At 45.4% G+C, this 21,986-nt stretch overlaps 2 protein-coding genes across 8 annotated transcripts in view; one reads left to right on the plus strand and one right to left on the minus strand.

Moving 5' to 3' along the window:
* Window positions 1–89: 89 nt before the first annotated feature.
* Window positions 90–12,461, minus strand: EIF2B1 (eukaryotic translation initiation factor 2B subunit alpha). Of its 4 annotated transcripts, none has more exons than XM_008964484.3 (10): window positions 12,328–12,461; window positions 11,439–11,540; window positions 9,500–9,636; window positions 9,272–9,388; window positions 6,149–6,261; window positions 5,532–5,600; window positions 3,886–3,961; window positions 1,698–1,823; window positions 770–982; window positions 90–484 (listed from the first exon to the last, which is right to left on the minus strand). In XM_008964484.3, exons 1-9 carry the CDS (start codon window positions 12,338–12,340, stop codon window positions 818–820), a joined length of 918 nt encoding a protein of 305 aa, XP_008962732.1. In that variant the 5' UTR covers window positions 12,341–12,461; the 3' UTR covers window positions 90–484; window positions 770–817. The 4 variants fall into 4 exon arrangements, with proteins under 4 accessions (XP_008962732.1, XP_008962730.1, XP_008962731.1 ...); XM_008964482.3 differs by having other exon boundaries at window positions 90–573; XM_008964483.3 differs by having other exon boundaries at window positions 90–589.
* Window positions 12,462–12,506: 45 nt separating this feature from the next.
* The window catches only part of GTF2H3 (general transcription factor IIH subunit 3), a 29,334-nt gene continuing 19,854 nt past the window's right edge, over window positions 12,507–21,986 (plus strand). The window contains exons 1-2 of one of the 4 annotated variants that reach the window (XM_008964485.7): window positions 12,507–12,654; window positions 18,042–18,127. In XM_008964485.7, coding sequence (XP_008962733.1) covers window positions 12,642–12,654; window positions 18,042–18,127 — 99 coding nt within the window. In that variant the 5' untranslated portion in view covers window positions 12,507–12,641. The remainder of the gene's footprint in view (window positions 12,655–18,041; window positions 18,128–21,986) is intronic. The other 3 variants (XM_034934766.3, XM_057299558.1, XM_003812094.6) reach the window with 3 other exon arrangements.

The raw sequence follows: 21,986 nt of genomic DNA on the forward strand, positions 1-21,986 counted from the left end.
CTGGGTCTTAAGTGTGTAAATGTAGCTGGACAGTGTTTTTCCCTAGATGGCCTGGTCAGCTTGCAGTATTGATGCAACACCACATCAGCGTCTTTCATAGAGTTTATTTGAAAAGATGCTGAATTTGTTCCCAAGTATAATTTTAAAAAGCTGTTTAGGACCCAAACATATTTAAACATCTCTTACACATACAGATTTTCAGTTTACAAATATTCCAGAAGGCATTTTCTTAAGCGGTGAACCATGCAGAATACTGTTGCTAAACGTCGTTTCTGCCTTCCTCGTGTTCTCTTGGTAGTTTTTACTGTTTGGCTTGATCCTGCTGAGGAATGTGCTTACCACTGGAAGCCAGACGCAGATTCGGCAAGTGTTTCTTGCCTCTTACAAGGCACCGTGTGTAACGTCCTGACCAGCTGTTGGTCGTTTGTGGCAGAGGGGTGTGGCTGCTTTTCGCCTGCATCTCGCGTGCTTTAGGCAGATCAGTCTGGAGTGCAGGGGAGGATGAAGACAGGTGGACTTGGGCTCATCTTTCATCAGTTAAGTAGCCAATTATCTAACTTGTATTTCTGGAAACTGAAAAGGAACGTTTCTAGAAACCATAAGAACAATTTAAGTTGGGATTTAGAATAGCTGACACATTTTTAGATAGGACTGAAATGAGTAAGAAAGGTTCTCCAAGATGTATGATTTTAAGTCCTTACTCCATAAATCTTCATTAAACACATCTCAGTTTTGGCCTGACTCACTGGGGTGTCAAGCAGCTACTCACCCTGCCTCAACGACGTAAGCTGCACCTTGGCAGGAAAGGGCTCACAGGTTACAGATAGAGCTTGATGAGCTCATCGCTGACTGCTGAGGGTGTCAGCACGCCCAGGTCTGTAAACAGCAGAGTGATTAAGGAAGGGGCAGTGTAGTCGACCCACGGATGCTCCTCTTTGAGGTCTTGTCCAGTCTGCGCGACCTTGAGAGTGTCTGCCTTATACTGAGGAGAGAAGTACACATTAGTCGGCACTGAATATTTAGTGCTCTGACCTGGTAGGGCCTTGGCGTGAGTGATTAGTGTGCTACTTCCTGAGACTGCTCTCTGAAAATGGGAGAAGCTAAGCTATGCAGGACACTAGAGAGGAGGGCAGAGTTGTGGCCATGAGCCAGATCATGGCAGTGTGCTGGCTGAGAGCTGTAGTGTAACAAACTTAAATCCCATGTCCCCTCATTCTCATGCTGGATTAACTTCTCCAGACCTCTCAAGAGAAGATCGAGAGTCACAATAGAGAGCTTGCAGCGTGCCAGGGACTGTGCTAAGATTATCTTAGAATCCTCATGACCCTGTCAGATACTGCTATGCCATTTTACAGACAAGAAAACCGGTTCAGAGGTTGAAATGAAAGGACTTGCCTCAACTCGCACAGTTTGTAAGCTGTGGTGATGGGAGCTGAGCTCAGTTAGGCCCAAAGCTGGGACTTACCCACCAGCTTTGGGCTTCCTCTCCACCCATCTATGGTGCTACTTAAAGAGACTGAAAGACTGAAATTCTAGGGACAAATGTGTGAGTCCAATCACCAATTTATCTTTGTATTCCAAGTGTTGGGGAAAGTAGCAATAGGAAGTGAAAAAATTACTGGAACATTCTTAGGACTACAATTTCCAAAGGTTTCTGTTTAGCCTTTAGTACCCCTTCAAATATGTAAAACTCTTGCCTTAAACTTATCTGGGACGTCTTGCTGGTTTAGTGGAAAGAGCCGGACAAACTTGAAACTTTCTGCAACCACATAGAAAGGTTTGTTCTGTGCTTTGGCACACACAGCCATCTGGTTGGTTCCAATCTGGGAAGGCAGAAAATGGAATGGATGAGCTCTGGAGTGCATCTGAAGTAGAAGCCACAGAAAAGCGGGCCGGGCACAGTGGTGCATGCCTGTATTCCAGCATTTTGGGAGGCCGAGGTGGGTGGATCACCTGAACCCATGAGTTTGGGACCAGCCTGGGCAACATGGTGAGACCTCGTCTCAATTACAATAAAGGAACAATTAAAAAACAGCAATAGAAAGTTATGTATATAATATAGATATACATATATCTAATACATATATTATAGATATACATATATCTAATACATATATTAGATATATCTAATTCTGACTTTGGAATCAAAAAAATAAATGTTTCTCAAAGGATATAGAAATAGCCACTAGAGGCTGGATGTGGTGGCTCACGCCTGTAATCCCAGCACTTTGGGAGGCCGAGGTGGGTGGATCACCTGAGGTCAGGAGTTTGAGACCAGCTAGCCAATATAGGGAAACCCCATCTCTACTAAAAATACAAAAAATTAGCTGGGCGTGGTGGGATGGGGGGGTGCCTGTAATCCCAGCTACTAGGGAGGCTGAAGCAGGAGACTCGCTTGAACCTGGGCACTGGAGGTTGCAGTGAGCCAAGATTGTGCCATTGCACTCCAGCCTGGACAGCAAGAGTGAAACTCCATCTCAAAAAATAAAAAAATTTAAAAAAACAAGTGTTGGCAAGGATGTAGAGAAATTGGAACCTTTGTGCTTTGCTAGTGGGAATGTAAAGTAGTGCAGCTGCTGTGGAAAATCATTAGTTTCTGAAAGTTAAATATATAGTTACCATGTGACTCAACACTCTGCCTGCAGACCTCCGCCTCCCAGGTTCAAGCGATTCTCCTGCGTCAGCCTGCCAAGTAGCTGGGATTACAGGCACCCGCCACCATGCCCAGCTAATTTTTTGTATTTTTAGTAGATATGGGGTTTCACCATGTTGGCCAGGCTGGTCTCGAACTCCTGACCTCAGATGATCTACCTGCCTCAGCCTCCCAAAGTGCTGGGATTACAGGCGTGAGCTACTACGCCCGGCCTTATGTTACATATATTTTAACTAAAAAAAGCTTTCATGAAGCTTTTCTAAATTAAATAATGGAGAGAGAAATTGTAATAAATTGAGGTCAAATGTGCTCAATCAAAATGAAAACAAATGACAGGCCGGCCACAGTGGCTCATGCCTGTAATCCTAGCACTTTGGGAAGTGGAAAGATTGCTTCAGGCTAGGAGTTCAAGACTGCAGTAAGCTATGATCACTGTACTACACTACAGCCTGGGCAACAGAGTGAATGTGTCTCTATTTTAAAAAATATATAATATTTATATATAAATACACATATTTTATACATACATACTTTATATGTAAATATATAAATAATATTTTAAAAATAAATATTTGTGTATATATATTTTTATGTGTGTATATATATATGCATACATAAATAAAACATACATATACACATGAAGCAAAAACCAGACAAACCCCAATTCCAATTCAAGCCAATTTTGTATAAATATAAATTACACTTTTTTTTTTTTACTGAGACAGGGTCTCACCATCGCCCAGGCTGGAATGCAGTAGTGTGATCATAACTTACTGCAACCTCAAATTCCTGGGCTCACGTGATACTCCTGCCTCAGCTTCTTGGGCAGCTGGAACTACAGGCAAGCACCACCACGCCCAGCTAATTTTTCTAATTTTTTGTAGAGACAGGGTTTCACTATGTTGCCCAGGCTGGTCTTGAACTCAAGGCCTCAAGTGATCCTCCCACCCTGGCCTCTCAAATTGCTAGAATTACAGGTATAAGGCATCACACCTGACCAAATTACATTGTCTTCATTTATGTAGATCAATCTAAAAAGAAAGATTTGACCGAAACTGGACTGCCCATTGCTATGACTTACGGGAAATGGGCAACAACTCAATACCATGATGAAGTCCTGAAGTGAAGCAGGATTAGAAGGAACCATAATCAACAACAGTGCTGTGGTGTCCTAGGTCAGCAAGACACCTCCAAGTCTTGAGCAGGGAACTGGGGAGAACTGATGCTCTTACCTTGTTAATAATTCCTCCGTTTTCAACAACTCCTTCAGCACCAACTATAACAAGATCTGCTTTCTCCATGATGTAGCTAAGGGGAAAAAAAGCTTTTCATGCTTTATTTTCTTGGCTCTAATGAGTAGCATCATCATCTGCAAAGATCAATATTCCATTTCTATCAAGGTAAGTTCCTCCCATAACTACCTGTTTTTTTTAAAGCGCACTTAACACGCGACAGACCCCTGGCATTGTTACCAGGGGTGTTTTCTGGTCATGACCCTACAATGAGACATACACTTCACACTGCTGCCCGGCGCATGCACACGTACATATGTGTGTAAGTGAAGCAAGAATGTCCTGACACAGCAGTCTTCCTTCCAAGTGTGGTATCCTCTACTTTCTGTTCTACTTCAGCACAAACCAAACAAAATTTTAAAATCTGATGAGATCTGAAGTTGGACAAAAGTGTTATGCAGTTTTAAAAATCTTTCTTTTTTTTTTTTTGAGACCAGATCTCACTCTGCTGCCCAGGCTAGAGTGCAGTGGCATGATCTCAGCCCAAACCTCTACCTCTTAGGCTCAAGCGATCCTCCCATTTCAGCCTCCCAGGTAGCTGGGACCACAGCATATGCCACCATGCCCTAGAGATGGGGTTTCGCCATATTGCCCAGGCTGGTCTCCAACTCCTGAACTCTAGCGATCCACCTGCCTCAGGTATGAGCCACTGTGCCCAACCTTAAGAATCTTTCTGGTAGGATGAAGGCCAATTAAGTCTTTAAAATGAGCAATTAGTAGAATTCCTCAAAATCCTTACTTTTGAACACATTCCTAATTTCCTTAATCATCTATCTTGTTTTCATTCCAGGAGATCACTACTCTTGTTTTCTCTTGTGAAATACACTGACAATCCCAGGAACATGTGACTTGGCTTTGCGACACAAGCTGCATCTTCTAGGTGAGACAAAGCATCCTAGTATGCCACTGAGGACAGCCAGGTCTTCACAGAAATACAGAGCCCTGATTACCCCCTGCTGATCCCAACTGACCTTTGTACTTTGCTCTTAAAATGCATTCGCACTGGCTGGGCGTGGTGGCTCACGCCTGTAATCCCAGCACTTTGGGAGGCCAAGGCGGGCAGATCACCTGAGTTCAGGAGTTCGAGACCAGCCTGGCCAACATGGTGAAACCCCATCTCTACTAAAAATATAAAAGAATTAACGTGGCATGGTGGCATGCGCCGGTAATCCCAGCTACTTGGGAGGCTGAGGCAGGAGAATCGCTTGAACCTGGGAGGTGGAGATTGCAGTGAACCAAGATCACGCCATTGCACTCCAGCCTGGGCAACAGGGCAAGACTCCGTCTCAAAAAAACAAAAAACAAACAAACAAAAACAACAACAACAACAAAAAAAAACTCAACACTTACAGCCATAAAGCTATAGACACAACTCCCACTCTCCCCAACATCCTACAGCTCTGTCTTCTTTGTATGCTATCACAACCTCATAACAAGCTTGCTGGTTTAGGGCAGCTATTAATTAAGAAGTAGGACGCTACCTGGTGTGGCTTTATGAATGGGACTCAAACTTTCAATCTGAAAACCTGCTGTAAGCCAGCGTGGGGTGGGGGAGGTGATTATGGCTGGGGAAGATGGGCACTCACCCGACAGCAGCATCTAGCACCACAGTGACAGGGACGTTGAGGTGGCAGAGGGCTTTGGCCATTTTCTTACTGAAGATGACATTTTGAGAACGTTAGAGAAAGTACAACACAGTACCACAGTGATGTATGTCACCTAATGTGGACAGTGGATGTTTGCTTGAAACTCACATTAATACTAATGGGTTAAGGGGCAGATCCCAATACTTTGGACTAAGGAAACAAGAATTTGAGTTCTTTAGAAAGAAGTATTTTTGGAAAACTATACTCTTAGACTCTGGGTAAGAGATGTAAATTCAGGAAAAAGAGGAAGTTTTGCTTTGATTATCGTCTAAAGAGAGGGAGATATAAGTTACCTATTCCTTGATAAAAATCTTCATCAATACAATCTCTGCTCTTCCACGGAGTTAACTACTTAAGTGAAACCCCTAGATCATATACTGCGGCCTGCTGCAAATTCAGTGATTTTTCTTCCAAAGGCAGGAAAAGGCACAATGAAAGGCAGTGCTGACTGCTGGCAAGCTGGGGGCACATTCTGGTTCTGATCCTGTTGGACTGTAATCCGCAGTTTGCCCTGTGAAATTATGGCTGGGCACATAACTGAACAGAAAGGTACTTGCCCTGACAAATCAGGCTGTGACTCTGTGACGTACACACTAAATCGCTTCTTGGCCGCCACAGCTGCTTCCAGGACTCTCAGGACCACTCTGGAGTAGGCGTGAGTCAATATTGTCTGTGGACCGAGAAAGCTTCGTCAAAAGGGCAGGCTCCTTGCTGCTCACTCACACCCTCTGCACTGCGGCACGTGTTCCCGACACCCTAAGAATCTCTGTACACTTTCTCACAAATCAACCACAACCAGAAAGGAGACCTGATGGTACAGTTTCCATCCCATGTGCAAGCTAAAAAAGTTTCTGCCAGGTCTCACATTCCGTAGCAGGTGCAGAAATGGAACTCCCACACAGTGTTACCCAAAGGATACAAAAGCCTGGATAGCTGAAGGCTCCATGAGGTTCCCTTGGGTTGGTTTCCCTATTTCTAAGACATGGTTTGCACACTCAGGCCTACAGGAACCAGGTAGGTAGCAGAAGTCACTGCAGCAGGTTGGGTGGGGCCAGCAGCAAAGCGAAAAGGCTACAGAAGGCTGGGTGTGGTGGCTCACGCCTGTAATCCCAGCATTTTGGGAGGCCAAGGTGAGAGGACTGCCTGAGCCCAGGAGTTCAAAACCAGTCTGGGCAACTTGGCAAGACCCCATCTCTACAAAAAATAACAATAAAAAAAATTAGCTGGATGCAGTGGCATGTGCCTATAGTCCCAGCTACTTGGGAGGCTGAGGTGGGAGGATCACTTGAGCCGGGGAGGTTGAGGCTGCAGTGAGCCATAATCATGCCAGTGCACTCTAGTCTGCGCAACAGAGTGAGACTCTGTCTCAAAAAGAAAAGGCTAAGGAGGGCCAGGACTCCTCAGCCCCAGCTGTCGTCATGTGGCCCCACGACTGCCAGACCAGGTGACGTTTCAAAAATCCAATTTTGAAATGATGGCTAACTAATTTTTTTGAATTTATAAACACCGTTTGGGGTAATCACAACCTATCTGTGGCATGGATGCAATGTGTAGACACTTAGACATAATCTGTTTTCTTTTCTTTCTTGAGCCAAGGTCTTGCTCTGATACCTAGGCTGGAGTGCAGTGCAGTGTTCATGGCTCACTGTAGCCTCGACATCCTGGGCTCAAACGATCCTCCCACCTCAGCCACCCCAGTAGCTGGGACTACAGATGTGCGCCACTGTGACTAGCTAATTTATTTCATTTTTTGTAGAGACAGGGCCTCTCTCCCTATGTTGCTCAGGCTAGTGTTGAATTCCTGGCCTCAAGGGAACCTCCGGCTAGGATTACACACATAAGCCACCACAGTAGGCCCATAACCTCTTTTTTTTTTTTTTTTTTGGTGAGAGAGGATCTCACTCCAGTTGCCCAGGCTGAAGTGCAGTGGTATGATCTCAGCTCACTGCAGCCTCAACTTCCTGGGTTCAGGTGATTCTCCCACCTGAGCCTCCCAAGTAGCTGGGACCACAGGAGTGTGCCACCATGCCTGGCTAACTTTTTGTATTTTTAGTAGAGATGAAGTTTTGCCATGTTGCCCGGGCTGGTCTTGAACTCCTGGACTCAAGCAATCTGCATGTCTTGGCTTTCCAAAGTGCTGGGATTACAGGCATGAGCTACCATGCCCAGCCTCCATAACCTCTTTTCTATGGAAGAGTGCAGAAGACAGAATAAGACAAGGGGGCAGAACCGGCTCTCTAGCTCCTTTCTGGGTCTCACCTGAGAACCCGTTAGGAAGGGAGGGTTCGTGGACCCTAGCCCAAACCCACTGAATCCCAATCTGCATTTAATAAGACCCCAGCTGACTCCTCTGCATGTGCAAATATGAGCAGCTCTGCTATAAATTTTGTCTAAATCAGTCCTGAGTAGGTGACTGCAGGTAAAGTACATACATACCACACTACACTAGAGCAAACGAAACCCGCACAATACTGACGGCACAGCAGGTCTGTGGAAGGAGAAGGCCCCAGCGAGAGGAAGTCACAACCTTGCCTCCACTTGCCCAAAAAAGGCTTCGTTTGCAACTGGCTTTTCTACAAGTTTCACTCACATCTATTATGCCATTTATTTAATAACATACTTCAAAGGTTGGGAAGGGGCTAATAAAATGGAGGACAAGATTTAAGAGTCAAAATGCAAGTAAATGATTTTATGATCAGGGGAGGCCTAGGTGGCAAAAGGACGTATGCTGGTGGGAGGGGCATTATGATAGTTTCATTACACCTTTACTGGAAGATGGTTCAGCTTGCACCTCCTGTCTTTCCTCACTTATAAACACTGCGTGGCTTTACATCTCTGTAATAATAGCATCTAAAATGAAGTTAAAAAGAAAATTTCCCTCAATTTCCCTCTATTGCTAACCTTCACTAAGAAAGTCCTCAGTGTTAACCAGTGACAAGAGCTGTTCTGTTAATTCAGATTTACTACACATACAATCATAAAAATACTTCTTTAGTAAAACACTGTATTAAATCAAGAATCAGGGCCAGGTGCGGTGGCTCACGCCTGTAATCCCAGCACTCTGGGAGGCCGAAGCGGGTGGATCACGAGGTCAGGAGATCGAGACCATCCTGGCTAACACAGTGAAACCCCGTCTCTACTAAAAATAAAAAAAATTAGCTGGGCTTGGTGGTGGGCACCTGTAGTCCCAGCTACTCGGGAGGCTGAGGCAGGAGAATGGTGTGAACCCAGGAGGCGGAGCTTGCAGTGAGCTGAGATCGCGCCACTGCACTCCAGCCTGGGTGACAGAGCAAGACTCCGTCTCAAAATAAATAAATAAATAAATAAAATAAATCAAGAATCACACGTGCTGTCCCACTGTCCCTCTCTGCCTGTTTACAATGACAACCGTCTCTAATAACAAGACCTACATTCATGCAGCACTTACTAAGTGCCAGGCACAATACCAAGCCCTCACACCCCTTGCCCCTTACATGTCTTGCCTCATTTAATCCTCACAACAACCCAAGGAGGTAGGTACTATTGTCATTCTTATTTAACAGATGAGAAAGCTGCACAGACAGGTTAAGTTACTTGTTCAAGTCTCCACAGCAAGTGAGTGGCAGAGCCTGGATTTTACCCCAGGCAGTCGGACTCGAAACCCTTGCTCCTCCTTACCACCATGATGATTATCCACTCACCGCTCCATCTTTGATGAAAGTATGGCACAGATCTGCAATTTTGTTTCTTGACAGTGATATTCTCCTGAGAAAAAGTTCTCCCCGCTCAATCATGATCTTTTTACATTTGGAGTAATCCTAGGAAGAAAAGAGCAAACTGAGGGGACAGGGAAGATCCAGTTAATGCTGAGAATGTTTGTCACTAAACAGAGAAGTAGAAAGGTAACCCCAGGGAGAACAGGCACTTACGGAGTATTCCAGGGAGGCAAGACTGATGAAGCGGAGGAAGAGCTCCCCGCCAGAGGACACTGCCACAGAGGAGTCCACACCACACAGGGTTTCTATGGCACTGGTGAGATTCGCCCTCAGACCCTGGATTGTCTCCCCTGGAATGATCCAACAAGGAACGTGATGTTCACATTAGGGCCACAGCCCCGACCTGTATCTTCAATTCATTCATTCATTCAGTGAATATTTACTAGGTACATACTATATACCAGGCACTGTTCTAGATGCTAGGGATACATCAGTGAACAAGACAGGTAGGGTTCTGCTCTGATGGAGTTTTGATTGTAATAGAGGAAGCGGATAGTAAACAAGCACACATAGAAATAAAGCTGGGTGGCTGGGCATGGTGGCTCACGCCTGTAATCTCAGCACTTTGGGAGGCTGAGGCATGCAAAGACATTAAGTAGCAGCGGCAGATGAGGTCTGCAAGGTGGTATGGGTGAGGCTAAGGTTGTTTGGATGTTATTTTAAGAACAATGGGAAGACACTGGAGGTTGCCTTAAAGACATGTGTCTCTAGGCCAGCCCTTCAGATTAAAGGCTGCATTATTATTTTGCTTATACAAGATTTCATGCTATACCCAGATGCTTACATTTAGGGTGCTGAATTAGGGGATCACAATAAATAATACTAATACCAGAATTTATTCTGGAATATTCCCTGTAGCATCTGTACAGAATCTGGCACAAGGTGGAGGCCTAATAAACACTTATAAAGCTGAACTGCTACTGAAATTTACGCATCATGGGTAACACAATATAACATAGTCACTCTCGATTCAAAGTATGTTTCACTTATGAAAGGGATCCTTTTCATGACAATTAAGAGCTCTCTCCAGATTGAAAGGTCTGAAATGAAGGCAGAAGCTGAGCTTGGAGCTGTATTACTACTTCATGCAGGCAAACATGCATCTCTCACTTTCTACATTTCTAAGAGTCATTAGAAGACTTTCCTGGTCGAACATGGTGGCTCACGCCTGTAATCTCAGCACTTTGGGAGGGCGAGGCGGACGGATCACCTGAGGCTAGGAGTTTAAGACCACTGTGGCCAACATGGTGAAACCCTGTCTCTACTAAAAATAAAAAAATTTGGCCGGGCCTGGTGGCTCACGCCTGTAATCCCAGCACTTTGGGAGGCCGACATGGGCGGATCACGAGGTCAGGAGATCGAGACCATTCTGGCTAACAAAGTGAAACCCCGTCTCTACTAAAAATACAAAAAATTAGCTAGGCATGGTGGCGGGCGCCTGTAGTCCCAGCTACCTGGAGGCTGAGGCAGGAGAATGGCATGAACCTGGGAAGCGGAGCCTGCAGTGAGCCAAGATGGCACCACTGTACTCCAGCCTGGGTGACAGAGCGAGACTCCGTCTCAAAAAAAAAAAAATTTTTGCCAGGCGTGGTGGTGCATGCCTGTAATCCCAGCTACTCAGAAGGCTGAGGCAGGAGAATCGCTTGAACTTGAGAGGCAGAGGTTGCAGTGAGCCGAGATTGTGCCATTGCACTCCAGCCTGGGAGACAAGAGCAAAACTCTGTCTCAAAAAAAACAAAAGGCCGGGCACAGTGGCTCACGCCTGTAATCCTAGCACTTTGGGAGGCCAAGGCGGGCAGATTGCCTAAGCTCAGGAGTTCGAGACCAGCCTGGGTAACATGGTGAAACCCTGTCTCTAAAATACAAAAAAATTAGCCGGACAAGGTGGTGCACACCTATAATCCCAGCTACTCAGGAGGCCAAGGCAGGAGAATTGCTTGAACCCAGGAGGCGGAGGTTGCAGTGAGCCAAGATTTCGCCACTGCACTCCAGCCTGGGCGACAGAGTGAGGCTCTGTCTCTTTAAAAAAAAAAAAAAAAAAAAAAAAGACTTTCCTAAGTCCCAGAGTGTTAACAGATGACTCTCTATATACCTTTATCTCTCTTCAAGAACTCCAGCAACGTCCGGATGGCAGCCACTGCTGAGGCCATGTCAGGATCTTCTTTCATCTGAGACTTAAAGTATTCAATTAACTCTGGAAAAAGGGAAAAAAGTGATTCATCTCATTCATTTAGCAGCTTATAAGGCAAGAGAGCTTGTTAATGACTGTTGACTTTAAGAAGCAAACAATTTAAAAAATACTTTCTTTTTAGGGTATTTGGTTTCAGGGATGCAATAAATGTTGATGGGAATAGAGAAAATACCACTTTGCTGTTTGCAAGAGCTTTTTATTTTGAAAAAGCTACTGGTGTGCAAGGCCTAAAAATTAAGCCTGAGTAAATGATGATGAAAAGTCTTTCTCTCTTCAGCATCTTTGGTCCTAAAATCTGAGAGGATCCCAGAGTCAACCATCTTGCCAATTTCTCCTGCACCCCTCCAGACAGTCTATGCTAATACATGTCTATTCACATACACATATATGTTACAAATATTATACATGGAGTTCCACCCACTCCCCTTTATTTCTTTACATGAAAAGTGTATTAGTTTGCCCTTGTTTTTCACTTAATAACCATACTAGATGAGCACATCAAATATGCCTTATTCATTCTAATTTTAATGACAGATCCAACAAGGCAGGAAGGAGACTGGCACTGGGAAGGAGCGTATGTGTGGGAGGGATGCCTGCAGATACTGCCAGGGCGCATCCCTGAAAACAAGAGCAGCGCGAGGGATTTAGTTGTGACTCTGGAAACACAACCAGCGGAGCAGCCTGAAATTCAAAAGAAATCTCTTCGGGAGCTCAGCCTGGATGTGAGAGGTTGGGGGGACCCCTGAATGGCGCTGCTGTAGCCTAGCAGCCCTGGCCTGTCTTGATTTACCCTTGTCGTCCATGGCGTCCTCCTGCTGCGGAGCCCCAGGGGACCCGAGCCGCCCGCGCTGTCTCGAACGGGTCCGCCGGCCGCGCCGCCTGCGAGCCAGTCTGACAGCGCGCTGCACACCTCCGCACCCCACTTCCGGCGCACTTCGGTACCCCTCTTCCGGCGCACCCCCGCACTCCACTTCCGCAGATTAGGGGGCTGGCACGAGTCAAAGCACCTTGTGCGTCACTTGGCGGCGCCGGACGTTGGGCTGCGCAGGATTTGAGACGCTCCCCTGACCACCACTTGCTCTGCGCTGAGGTGCTGGGACAGCCATGGTTTCAGACGGTGAGGACCCTGCAGGGCGGGACTTCGACTCCAGGGCTCGGCGGTCTCGGTCTGGCTACGACTGGCCAGATGGAATGTGTCTTTTGGGCTGGATAGAATCCGTTTGGTCTTTAGAGGAGTAGCCAAGGCATTCAGTCATTCATTCAGTAAATAGTTTTGGATCGCCTCCTGTGTACAGGCATTATTTTCTGGATTTTAGCAGAGATCGTGACAGACAGGGGCCTTAGTGGAGGTTACAGTCTAGTGGGTGAAACAGATGACAATAAATAAAAATAATTTCGGCGGGGTCGCACCCCGGTGGATTAGGCCTGTAATCCCAGCACTTTGGGAGGCCGAGGCGGGAGAATCGCTTGAAGCCGGGAGTTCGAGACCTGCCTGGGCAACACAGCCAGACCCCATCTCTACAAAAAAAATGAAATATTAGCCGGGCGTGGTAGCGCGTGTCTGTGGTCCCAGCTACGCGGGAGACTGAGGCGGGAGAATCACTTGAGCCCAGGAATTCGAGGCTTCAGTGAGCTATTATGGCAGCACTGCACCCAGCATGGCCGACAGGGCATGACCTCGTCAATAAAAAATTAAAAAATAAATTATTTTTCAAAGGATGAAAAGAGCTATGAAGATGATGTAATAGTACGGTCCTAGTTACAATACTACATTGTGACTAGGATTGAGAAGGAGCTGTTTTAGATAGGGGCCTAGGAAAAGTGCAGGATATTGAAACCGACTTGAATGATTGTGTGAAGTTCTGGGGGAAGTGCACTTTAAGTGCATGGGCCCTGTGGCAGATTGAGCCACCAAGTTACACTGAGAAGGGAGAAATGGAGAGCTTGCGGGTAGAGGATGGTGGGGAGACTCATTCATACATTAAACTACCACATACAGAGTCAGATGTCTTGAAGAAAAAGGAGGCTAGAGGGATGAGATCAGAGAACCAGCCAGTTTCAGATCATGCAGGGCCTTATTGGCCGTGATAGAGAAGTTGGCCTTTATTTTTAGGTGCAATACAAAGACATTGTAGAGTTTTAAGCCAGAAAGTGTTATGATCTGGTTTGCAATTTTAAAAGATCACTGTGGCTGTTGTGTGGAAAATGGACTGTGGGGAGCAAGAATAGAGATAGGGGAGTCCTTTCAGGAACTGTAATAATTGTCTATCCTCTCTTAATTGATGTGAAACCATACCACAACCCTGTGAGGGAGGCAGGCCTGGCATTGCTCCTGTCTACAAATGAGGTAGCGAACTAAAGAAGGAAATTCACAGGGACATTGCATGTGTATAGATGCACACCTTTCTTTACAGGCAACGCTTTTTCTGTCTGGCAGACACAGTTGTATTAAGTGCTTCTGTCCTAGGTGCTTTGTTGTGTGATTTACACATTTTTTTGTTTTATTTTTCTATTAAAAAAGAAAAAAAGTGGCTGGGCACAGTGGCTCACGCCTGTAATCCCAGCATTTTGGAAGGCCAAGGTGGGTGGATCACTTGAGGTCGGGAGTTCGAGACCAGCCTGGCCAACATGGCGAAACCCCGTCTCTGCTCAAAATACAAAAAAATTAGCCGGACAAGGTGGTGCACACCTATAATCCCAGCTACTCAGGAGGCTGAGGCAGGAAAATTGCTTGAACCCAGGAGGCGGAGGTTGCAGTGAGCCAAGATCGTGCCACTGCATTCCAGCTTGGGCGACAGAGCAAGACTCCGTCGCAAAAAAAAAAAAAAAAAGTAGAGATAAGGTCTCACTATTTTGCCCAGGCTGGTCTCAAACTCCTGGGCTGAAGCAATCTTCCTGCCTCGACCTCCCAAAGTGTTGGGATTACAGGCGTGAGCCACTACACCAGTCCTGATTTACACACATTATTTTATCCTAGGATTAGCAAATTCCATCATTTTTTAAGAAGTCCACAGTCTTAAGTGGGCAGGACTGGGACGAGAGATCAGAAGCACAACTAACTGTAAAATAAAATAGTAAGTGCTAAGTGTCATTAGAAGAGAGAGCTGTGGGTTGTCAGAGGTGGGCAGTGGGGCAGTGAAGAGCCACAGTCTTTATAGTCAAGCAGATCTGTCTTTAGAACAGGGCTTTGGCCTTGCCACTTGTTAGCAGGCCATATGTGACTTAGGACAAGTTACTTTCATTTGCAGAATAGGAATACCATATATCATATTTCAGCTAATCTAAGATAATATTGATTATGAGATGTGCCCTTATTTAATATAGCATTAAGAAAGAAAAAATGCTGCTAATCTTAATGATAAAGATACCATCCAGATGTCAACAACTATTCAATGTAAAAAACAAGGGGTGGGGGCCATCTTATAATTGATGAAAAATGGCAGGAAAATGTCCTTTGCTGGGTGGTTGTCAGGGTGTAATGGGATTTTGGGATTGCAGATTCCAGTGCTTAGCGCAGAGGAGGCTGGCATTCCTTCTGCTCTGAGATAGGGGAGTCATGAAGAAGAAAGAGTTTGCATTGGTTTGGGGCTTTGAGGAGTAATTGGGATTTGAATATGCAGAAATCAAAGATGGGGTGGAGGTTCTCCTAATGTAGAAGACAGGACTGCAGGAAGCAAAGTACGGAGGGAGGAAAGGCATTATTGCTCTTTGCTATTAAATGAGCATCCTAGAGCCGGGCACGGCAGCTCATGCCTGTAATCCCAACACTTTAGGAGGCTGAGGTGGGAGGATCACTTGAGCCCAGGAGTTCGAGACCAGCCTAGGCAACAAAGTGAGACCCTGTCTCTACAAAAATTTAAAAATTAGCCAAGTGGCTGGGTGCAGTGGCTCATGCCTGTAATCCCAGCACTTTGGGAGGCCAAGGCGGGCAGATCACCTGAGGTCGGGAGTTCGAGACCAGCCTAACCAATGTGGAGAAACTCTGTCTCTACTAAAAATACAAAATTAGCTGGGCGTGGTGGTGCATGCCTGTAATCCCGGCTACTCAGGAGGCTGAGGCAGGAGAATCGCTTGATCCCGGGAGGCGGAGGTTGCGGTGAGCCGAGATCACGCCATTACACTCCACCCTGGGCAACAAGAGCAAAACTCTGTCTCAAAAAATAATAATAATTAGCTGGATGTGGTAGTGCACGCCTGTTGTCCCAGCTGTGTGGGAGACTGAGACAGGAAGATCACTTGAGCCCAGGAGGTCAAGGCTGCAGTGAGCTATATTCGTGGCACTGTACTCCAACCTTGAGACCTTGTCTCAAAAATTTGTTTAAAAATACATAAATAAATAAATGAGCATCCTGGGCCTTTCATAACAGTGTGTACTCACAGGTTTGTATGTCTGTCTGTCACCTCAATTAGAGTATAGTCTCTTTGAGGGGTTGGACCCAGTATCCCCAACACCTAACACTGGTAGTGTAAAAGTTTGTTGAAGGATTAAGGTGTTTGGGGTGGTGCGTGCATGTAGTCCTTACTACTGGGGAGGCTGATGCAGGAGGATCACAAGCCCAGGATTTCAAGACCAGCCTGGGCAATTTATTGAGACCCCCCCATCTCTTAAAAAAAACCCAAAAAACAAAAATCCAAATGAATGATTAATGTGTTGTGGTAGCCTGTTTAGTTTAGAGAATAGAATTCCTCTTAACAGTAAAATCTTGACGTAGGAATTGCTTTTCCCTCTGTTTTTTAACTTTTTTTTTTTTTGAGACAGAGTCCCACTCTGTCACCCAGGCTGGAGTGCAGTGGCGAGATCTCAGCTCACTGCAACCTCTGCCTCCCAGGTTCAAGCGATTCTCCTGCCTCAGCCTCCCAAGTAGCTGGAATTACAGGCGTGCGCCACCATGCCCGACTAATATTTTGTATTTTTAGTAGAGATGGGGTTTTGCCATATTGGCTAGGCTGGTCTTGAACTCCTGACCTCAGTGATCTGCCCACCTCAGTGATCTGCCCACCTCAGCCTCCCAAAGTGCTGAGATGGGCGCCCAGCCTGGTTTTTTTACCTTTTAAAAAGTGACTCTTAATTACGATTGGCCTTGCTGCTACATGATTTGATGAGTACGGGCCAAATTGACACCTACGCCTCCCTTTAATTTTTTGCTCCTGAAATTCTACCACTGGGATTCCTACTGCTAGTTAACCAGTGCCTTCTGTCCTTGACCAGGCATTCAGAATGCAGTAGGTGGTTTTTTTTGTTTGTTTGTTTTTTTCCAGACGGGGTCTCATTCTGTCTCCCAGGCTGGAGTGCATTGGCAGGAACATGGCTCACTGTAGCCTCGACTTCCCGGTCTCAAGCGATCCTCTCTCCTCAGCCTCCTGAGTAGCTGGGACTACAGGCATGTGCCACCATGCCCGGCTATTTTTTTTTCCCCGAGATGAAGTCTTGCTCTGTTACCCAGGCTGGAGTGCAGTGGTGCAATCTTGGCTCACTGCAGCCTCCGCCTCCTGGGTTCAAGTGATTCTCCCGCCTCAGTCTCCCGAGTAGCTGGGATTACAGGCGCTCGCCACCAAACCCAGCTAATTTTTTTTTTTTTTTTTTGTATTTTTAGTAGAGATGGGGTGTCTCACCATGTTGGCCGGGCTGGTCTCGAACTTATGACCTCAAGTGATCCACCCTCCTTGGCCTTCCAAAATGCCGAGATCACAGGCATGAGCCACCGCGCCTGGCCCTAATTTTTATATTTTTAGTAGAGAAAAGGTTTTGCGATATTGCCCAGGCTGGTCTTGCGAACTTCTGAGCTCAAGCCATCTGCCTGTCTTGGCCTCCCAAAGTGCTAGGACTACAGGCCTGTGCCACCACACCTGGCCCTCGTTCAGTAGATATTTATTGAGCAGCTGCAATGTGCTAGGCAGTGTGGTAGGAGTGAGGATAAGCAGTGAACAAATGAGACAAAAATTCCTACCCTCACAGAGTTTACATTTAGTGCATTGGAGATATAGTGGTTCAGGACGTAGACAAGAACTTGCTAAGGGCCCATTGTGCTTTAAAGCTTTTTTTTTTTTTTTTTTTTTTTGAGACAGAGTCTTGTTCTGTGGCCCAGGCTGGAGTGCAGTGGCGCGATCTCGGCTCACTGCAAGCTCCGCCTCCTGGGTTCACGCCATTCTCCTGCCTCAGCCTCCCGAGTAGCTGGGACTACAGGCGCCCACCACCACGCCCGTCTAATTTTTTCCATTTTTAGTAGAGACTGGGTTTCACCGTGTTAGCCAGGATGGTCTCGATCTCCTGACCTCGTGATCCGCCCGCCTCGGCCTCCCAAAGTGCTGGGGTTACAGGCGTGAGCCACCGCGCCCTGCCCAGCTTTAAAGCTTTAACTGGGTCTTCTGTTAATCTCATAATTATAAGGTGATAAACATTTAAAGGCATATAGTGGTGCTCTGGATTTAATTTATGAATTGGGAATGTTAGCTTTGATTCATTTTTATGGAGCTAATGTTTTAAATTTTATTTCTTGTTAATAGTTTCAGAAGATGAATTGAATCTTCTGGTTATTGTAGTTGATGCCAACCCAATTTGGTGGGGAAAGCAAGCATTAAAGGAATCTCAGGTAAGACTGCTTGAGGAGGCCTTTGGAGAATTCTGGTTTAACTGAGTGTTTATATTGCTTTTTTAAAAAATGGCTTTATTAAAGTATAATTTACATACTGTAATATTCAGCCATTGTACAATTCAGTGATTTTTTTTAAGTAAATTTGCGAAGTTGTGTAACCAGCCCCACATTTCTGCTTTAGAATATTTCTTTGACTGCATAACGTTCCCTCATGCCTGTTTGCAGTCAATCCCTGCTTCTATCTCCAAGCTGCAAGCAACCACTGATCTGCCCTCTATCTCTAAATTCCCTTTTCTGGACATTTCATGTATTGATTTCATACAATATGTGGTCTTAAAAAACACTTTCTATTTTGAAATATTTTATTTTTAAATAATATAGACATAGGAAACCAGAAAAGATACAGAGAGGTCCTGTGTACCCATCACTCAAGTTCTTTCAGTGGTGACATCTTACATAATGATAGTACAATTTTGAAACTATCGGTGCAATCTACAGACCTAAGCAGATTGCAGGTTTTATATGTGCTCACTTGTGTGTATGCGTGCGTGCGTGTGTGTGTGTATGTGTGTGGTTCTGTGCAGTTTTACCACATTCATCGATTTGTGTGTCCATCAGCACCACCATCTCATGCCTCAGCCTCCCGAGTACTTGGGACTACAGGTGCATACCACCATGCCCAGCTAATTGTTTGTATTTTTAGTAGAGATGGGGTTTTGCCATGTTGGCCAGGCTGGTCTCGAACTCCTGGCCTCATGTGATCTGCCCGCTTTGGCTTCCTAAAGTGTTGGGATTATGGGAGTGAGCCACCGCACCTGGCTGATTCTTCATGTTTGTTCGTTCGTAATCTGGTCCCACTCTCGACCACACCTTCTTTGCCTGTCTGTACTCCCAGGCAACTCTTGATCTCTTTGTGTCACTGTAGATTAGTTTGGATTTTCTAGATTTGTTTCATGTAAATGGAATCAAACAGGTTATAGTGGGGAGGTTTTTGTGGCCTTTTTTATTTTTTTTTGAGACGGAGTTTTGCTCTTGTTGCCCAGGCTAGAGTGCAATGGCGCGATCTCGGCTCCCTGCAACCTCTGCCTCCTGGGTTCAAGTGATTCTCCTTCCTCAGCCTTCCGAGTAGCTGGGATTACAGGCATCCGTCACCACGCCCAGCTAATTTTTTGTATTTTTAGTAGAGTTGGAGTTTCACCATGTTGGCCAGGCTGATCTCGAACTCCTAAACTCAGGTGATCTGCCTACCTCGGCCTCCCAAAGTACTGGGATTACAGGCATGAGCCACTGTGCCTGGCCTTGTCTGTTCTTTTTAATGACAGGTTAGCTGTTTCCCACTTTTAAATGGTTTAAAATAAAATCAGAAGAATAACATTTTTGTGACTTGAAAATTATATGAAATTCAAATTTCTGGGTCTATAAATAAGCCTCACTCATAAATTTATGTATTTTCTGTGGCAGCTTTTGCATTACAAAAGCAGAGGTGGGTAGCAATAAAGATTGCATGGCTCAAAAAGCCTAAAATATTTACTATCTGGCCCTTCACAAAACAAGTTTACTGACCTCTGGCCGATTGTGTGGTCTGTTCTGGAGAATGTTGCATGTCTACTTGAAAAGAATGTGCATTCTTTTGTTTCTAGTGAAGTGTTCTATAAATGTCTATTAGTTTAAGTTGCGTGATAGCGCACCTATAGTCCCAGCTACTTGAGGGGCTGAGGTGGGAGGATCACTGGTGCCCAGGTGGTTGAGTCTGCAGTGAGCCATGACTGTGCCACTGCACTCCAGCCTGGGAGACAGAGCAAGACCCCGTCTCAAAAAAAATAAAATAAAAAAATAAAAAAATTATCGAGAATGGAATATTGAAATGAAGTATTGTTGTTGAATTGTGTATTTCTTTTTTTTTTTTGAGATGGAGTTTCGCTCTGTCACCCAGGTCAGAGTGCAGTGGTGTGATCTCTGCTCACTGCAACCTCTGCCTCCCGGTTCAAGCGATTCTTCTGCCTCAGTCTCCCAAGTAGCTGGGACCACAGGCATGTACCACCACGCCTGGCTAATTTTTGTATTGTTAGTAGAGACGGGGCTTCGCCATGTTGGCCAGGCTGATCTTGAACTCCTGACCTCAAGTGATCTGCCTGCCTCGACCTCCCAAAGTGCTGGGGTTACAGGCATGAGCCACGTGTCCGCGCCCGTTTTTTTTTTTTTTTTTTTTTTTGAGACAGAGTCTCACTCTGTCACCCAGGCTGGATAGCAGTGCTAGGATTACAAGTGTGAGCCACCATGCCCATTTCCCCGTATTTTGATAGCAGCAGTTAGTGTACTCACATTTAATATAATTATTAGTGTGGTTGCATTCATATCTGCTATTTCGTTATTTGTTTTCTGTATGTATCATGAATTTTTTGGTTCTTTGTTCTCCTTTACTGTCTTTTGTGTTAAATAAATATTTTTTACGTACTATATTAATTCTTCTGTTGATTTGATTAATTCTTCTGTATATTTTTAGTTTTTTTGTTTGTTTGTTTGTTTTTTGAGATGGAGTTTTGCTCTTGTCGCCCAGGCTAGAGTGCAATGGCACGATCTCGGCTCCCTGCAACCTCCATCTCCCTGGTTCAAGCAATTCTCCTGCCTCAGCCTCCCAAGTAGCTGGGATCACAGGCGCGTGCCACCATACCTGGCTAATTTTTGTATTTTTGGTAGTGACAGGGTTTCACCATATTGGTCAGGCTGGTCTCTAATTCCTGACCTCAAGTGATCCTCCCGCCTCAGCCTCCCAAAGTGCTAGGATTACAGGCATGAGCCACTGCACCCAGCCTTCAGTTATTTTCTTTTTCTTTTCTTTTTTTTTTTTTTTTTTTTTTTGAGACAGAGTCTAGTTTTGTCACCCAGGCTGGAGTGCATTGACATGATTTTGGCTTACTGCAACCTCTCTCTCCCGAGTTCAAGCGATTCTCCTGCCTCAGCCTCCTGAGTGGCTGGTATTACAGGCATGCACCACCACACCCAGCTAATTTTTGTATTTTCAGTAGAGACGGGGTTTCGCCATGTTGGCCAGGCTGGTCTCGATCTCTTGACCTCGTGATCCGCCCACCTCAGCCTCCCAAAGTGTTGGGATTACAGGCATGAGCCACCACACCTGGTCAATCTCTTCTTACTTGTGATTCTATTTCCAAAAAAGATCATGTACACATGTACCAGAAGTTAGGACTTGAACATATCTTTTGGGGGGACATAATTCGACCCACAACAGTTGCTGTAGGGATTACTGTATGTATCTTATCATTGTGTACTTTAGATTAATACTCATTTAATTCCAGTAGAATATAGAGGCTTTGCTCCAATATAGATCCACTTCCACCCCTTCCCCATGTTCTTATTGTCATACATATTACACCTGCGCATGTTATAAATCTGATAACGCAGTGTTATAATTGTTACTTACACAGTTGCTTACACCAAGTATAAGCATCTTTTCTCTTGTTAACAAAAAATAAAAATATCACACAATATTCATGTTAGAACTACACTCATTTTTCAGCTGAAACCATACTCTTTTTTCTTTTTTTGAGATGGCGTCTTGCTCTGTCGCCCAGGCTGAAGTGCAGTGGTGCAATCTCGGCTTACCGCAGTCTCCACCTCCCGGGTTCAAGCAATTCTGCCTCAGCCTCCCGAGTAGCTGGGACTACAGGCACACGTCACCATGCCCAGCTAATTTTTTGTGTGTGTATTTTAGTAGAGATGGGGTTTCACCATGTTGCCCAGGCTGGTTGCAAACTCCTGAGCTCAGGCAGTCTGCCCGCCTTGGCCTCCCAAAGTGCTGGGATTACAGGTGTGAGCTACTATGCCCGGCCAAACCATA

Source organism: Pan paniscus, chromosome 10 (genome assembly GCF_029289425.2).
Source record: "Pan paniscus chromosome 10, NHGRI_mPanPan1-v2.0_pri, whole genome shotgun sequence".
NCBI classification, from domain to species: Eukaryota; Metazoa; Chordata; class Mammalia; order Primates; family Hominidae; genus Pan; species Pan paniscus.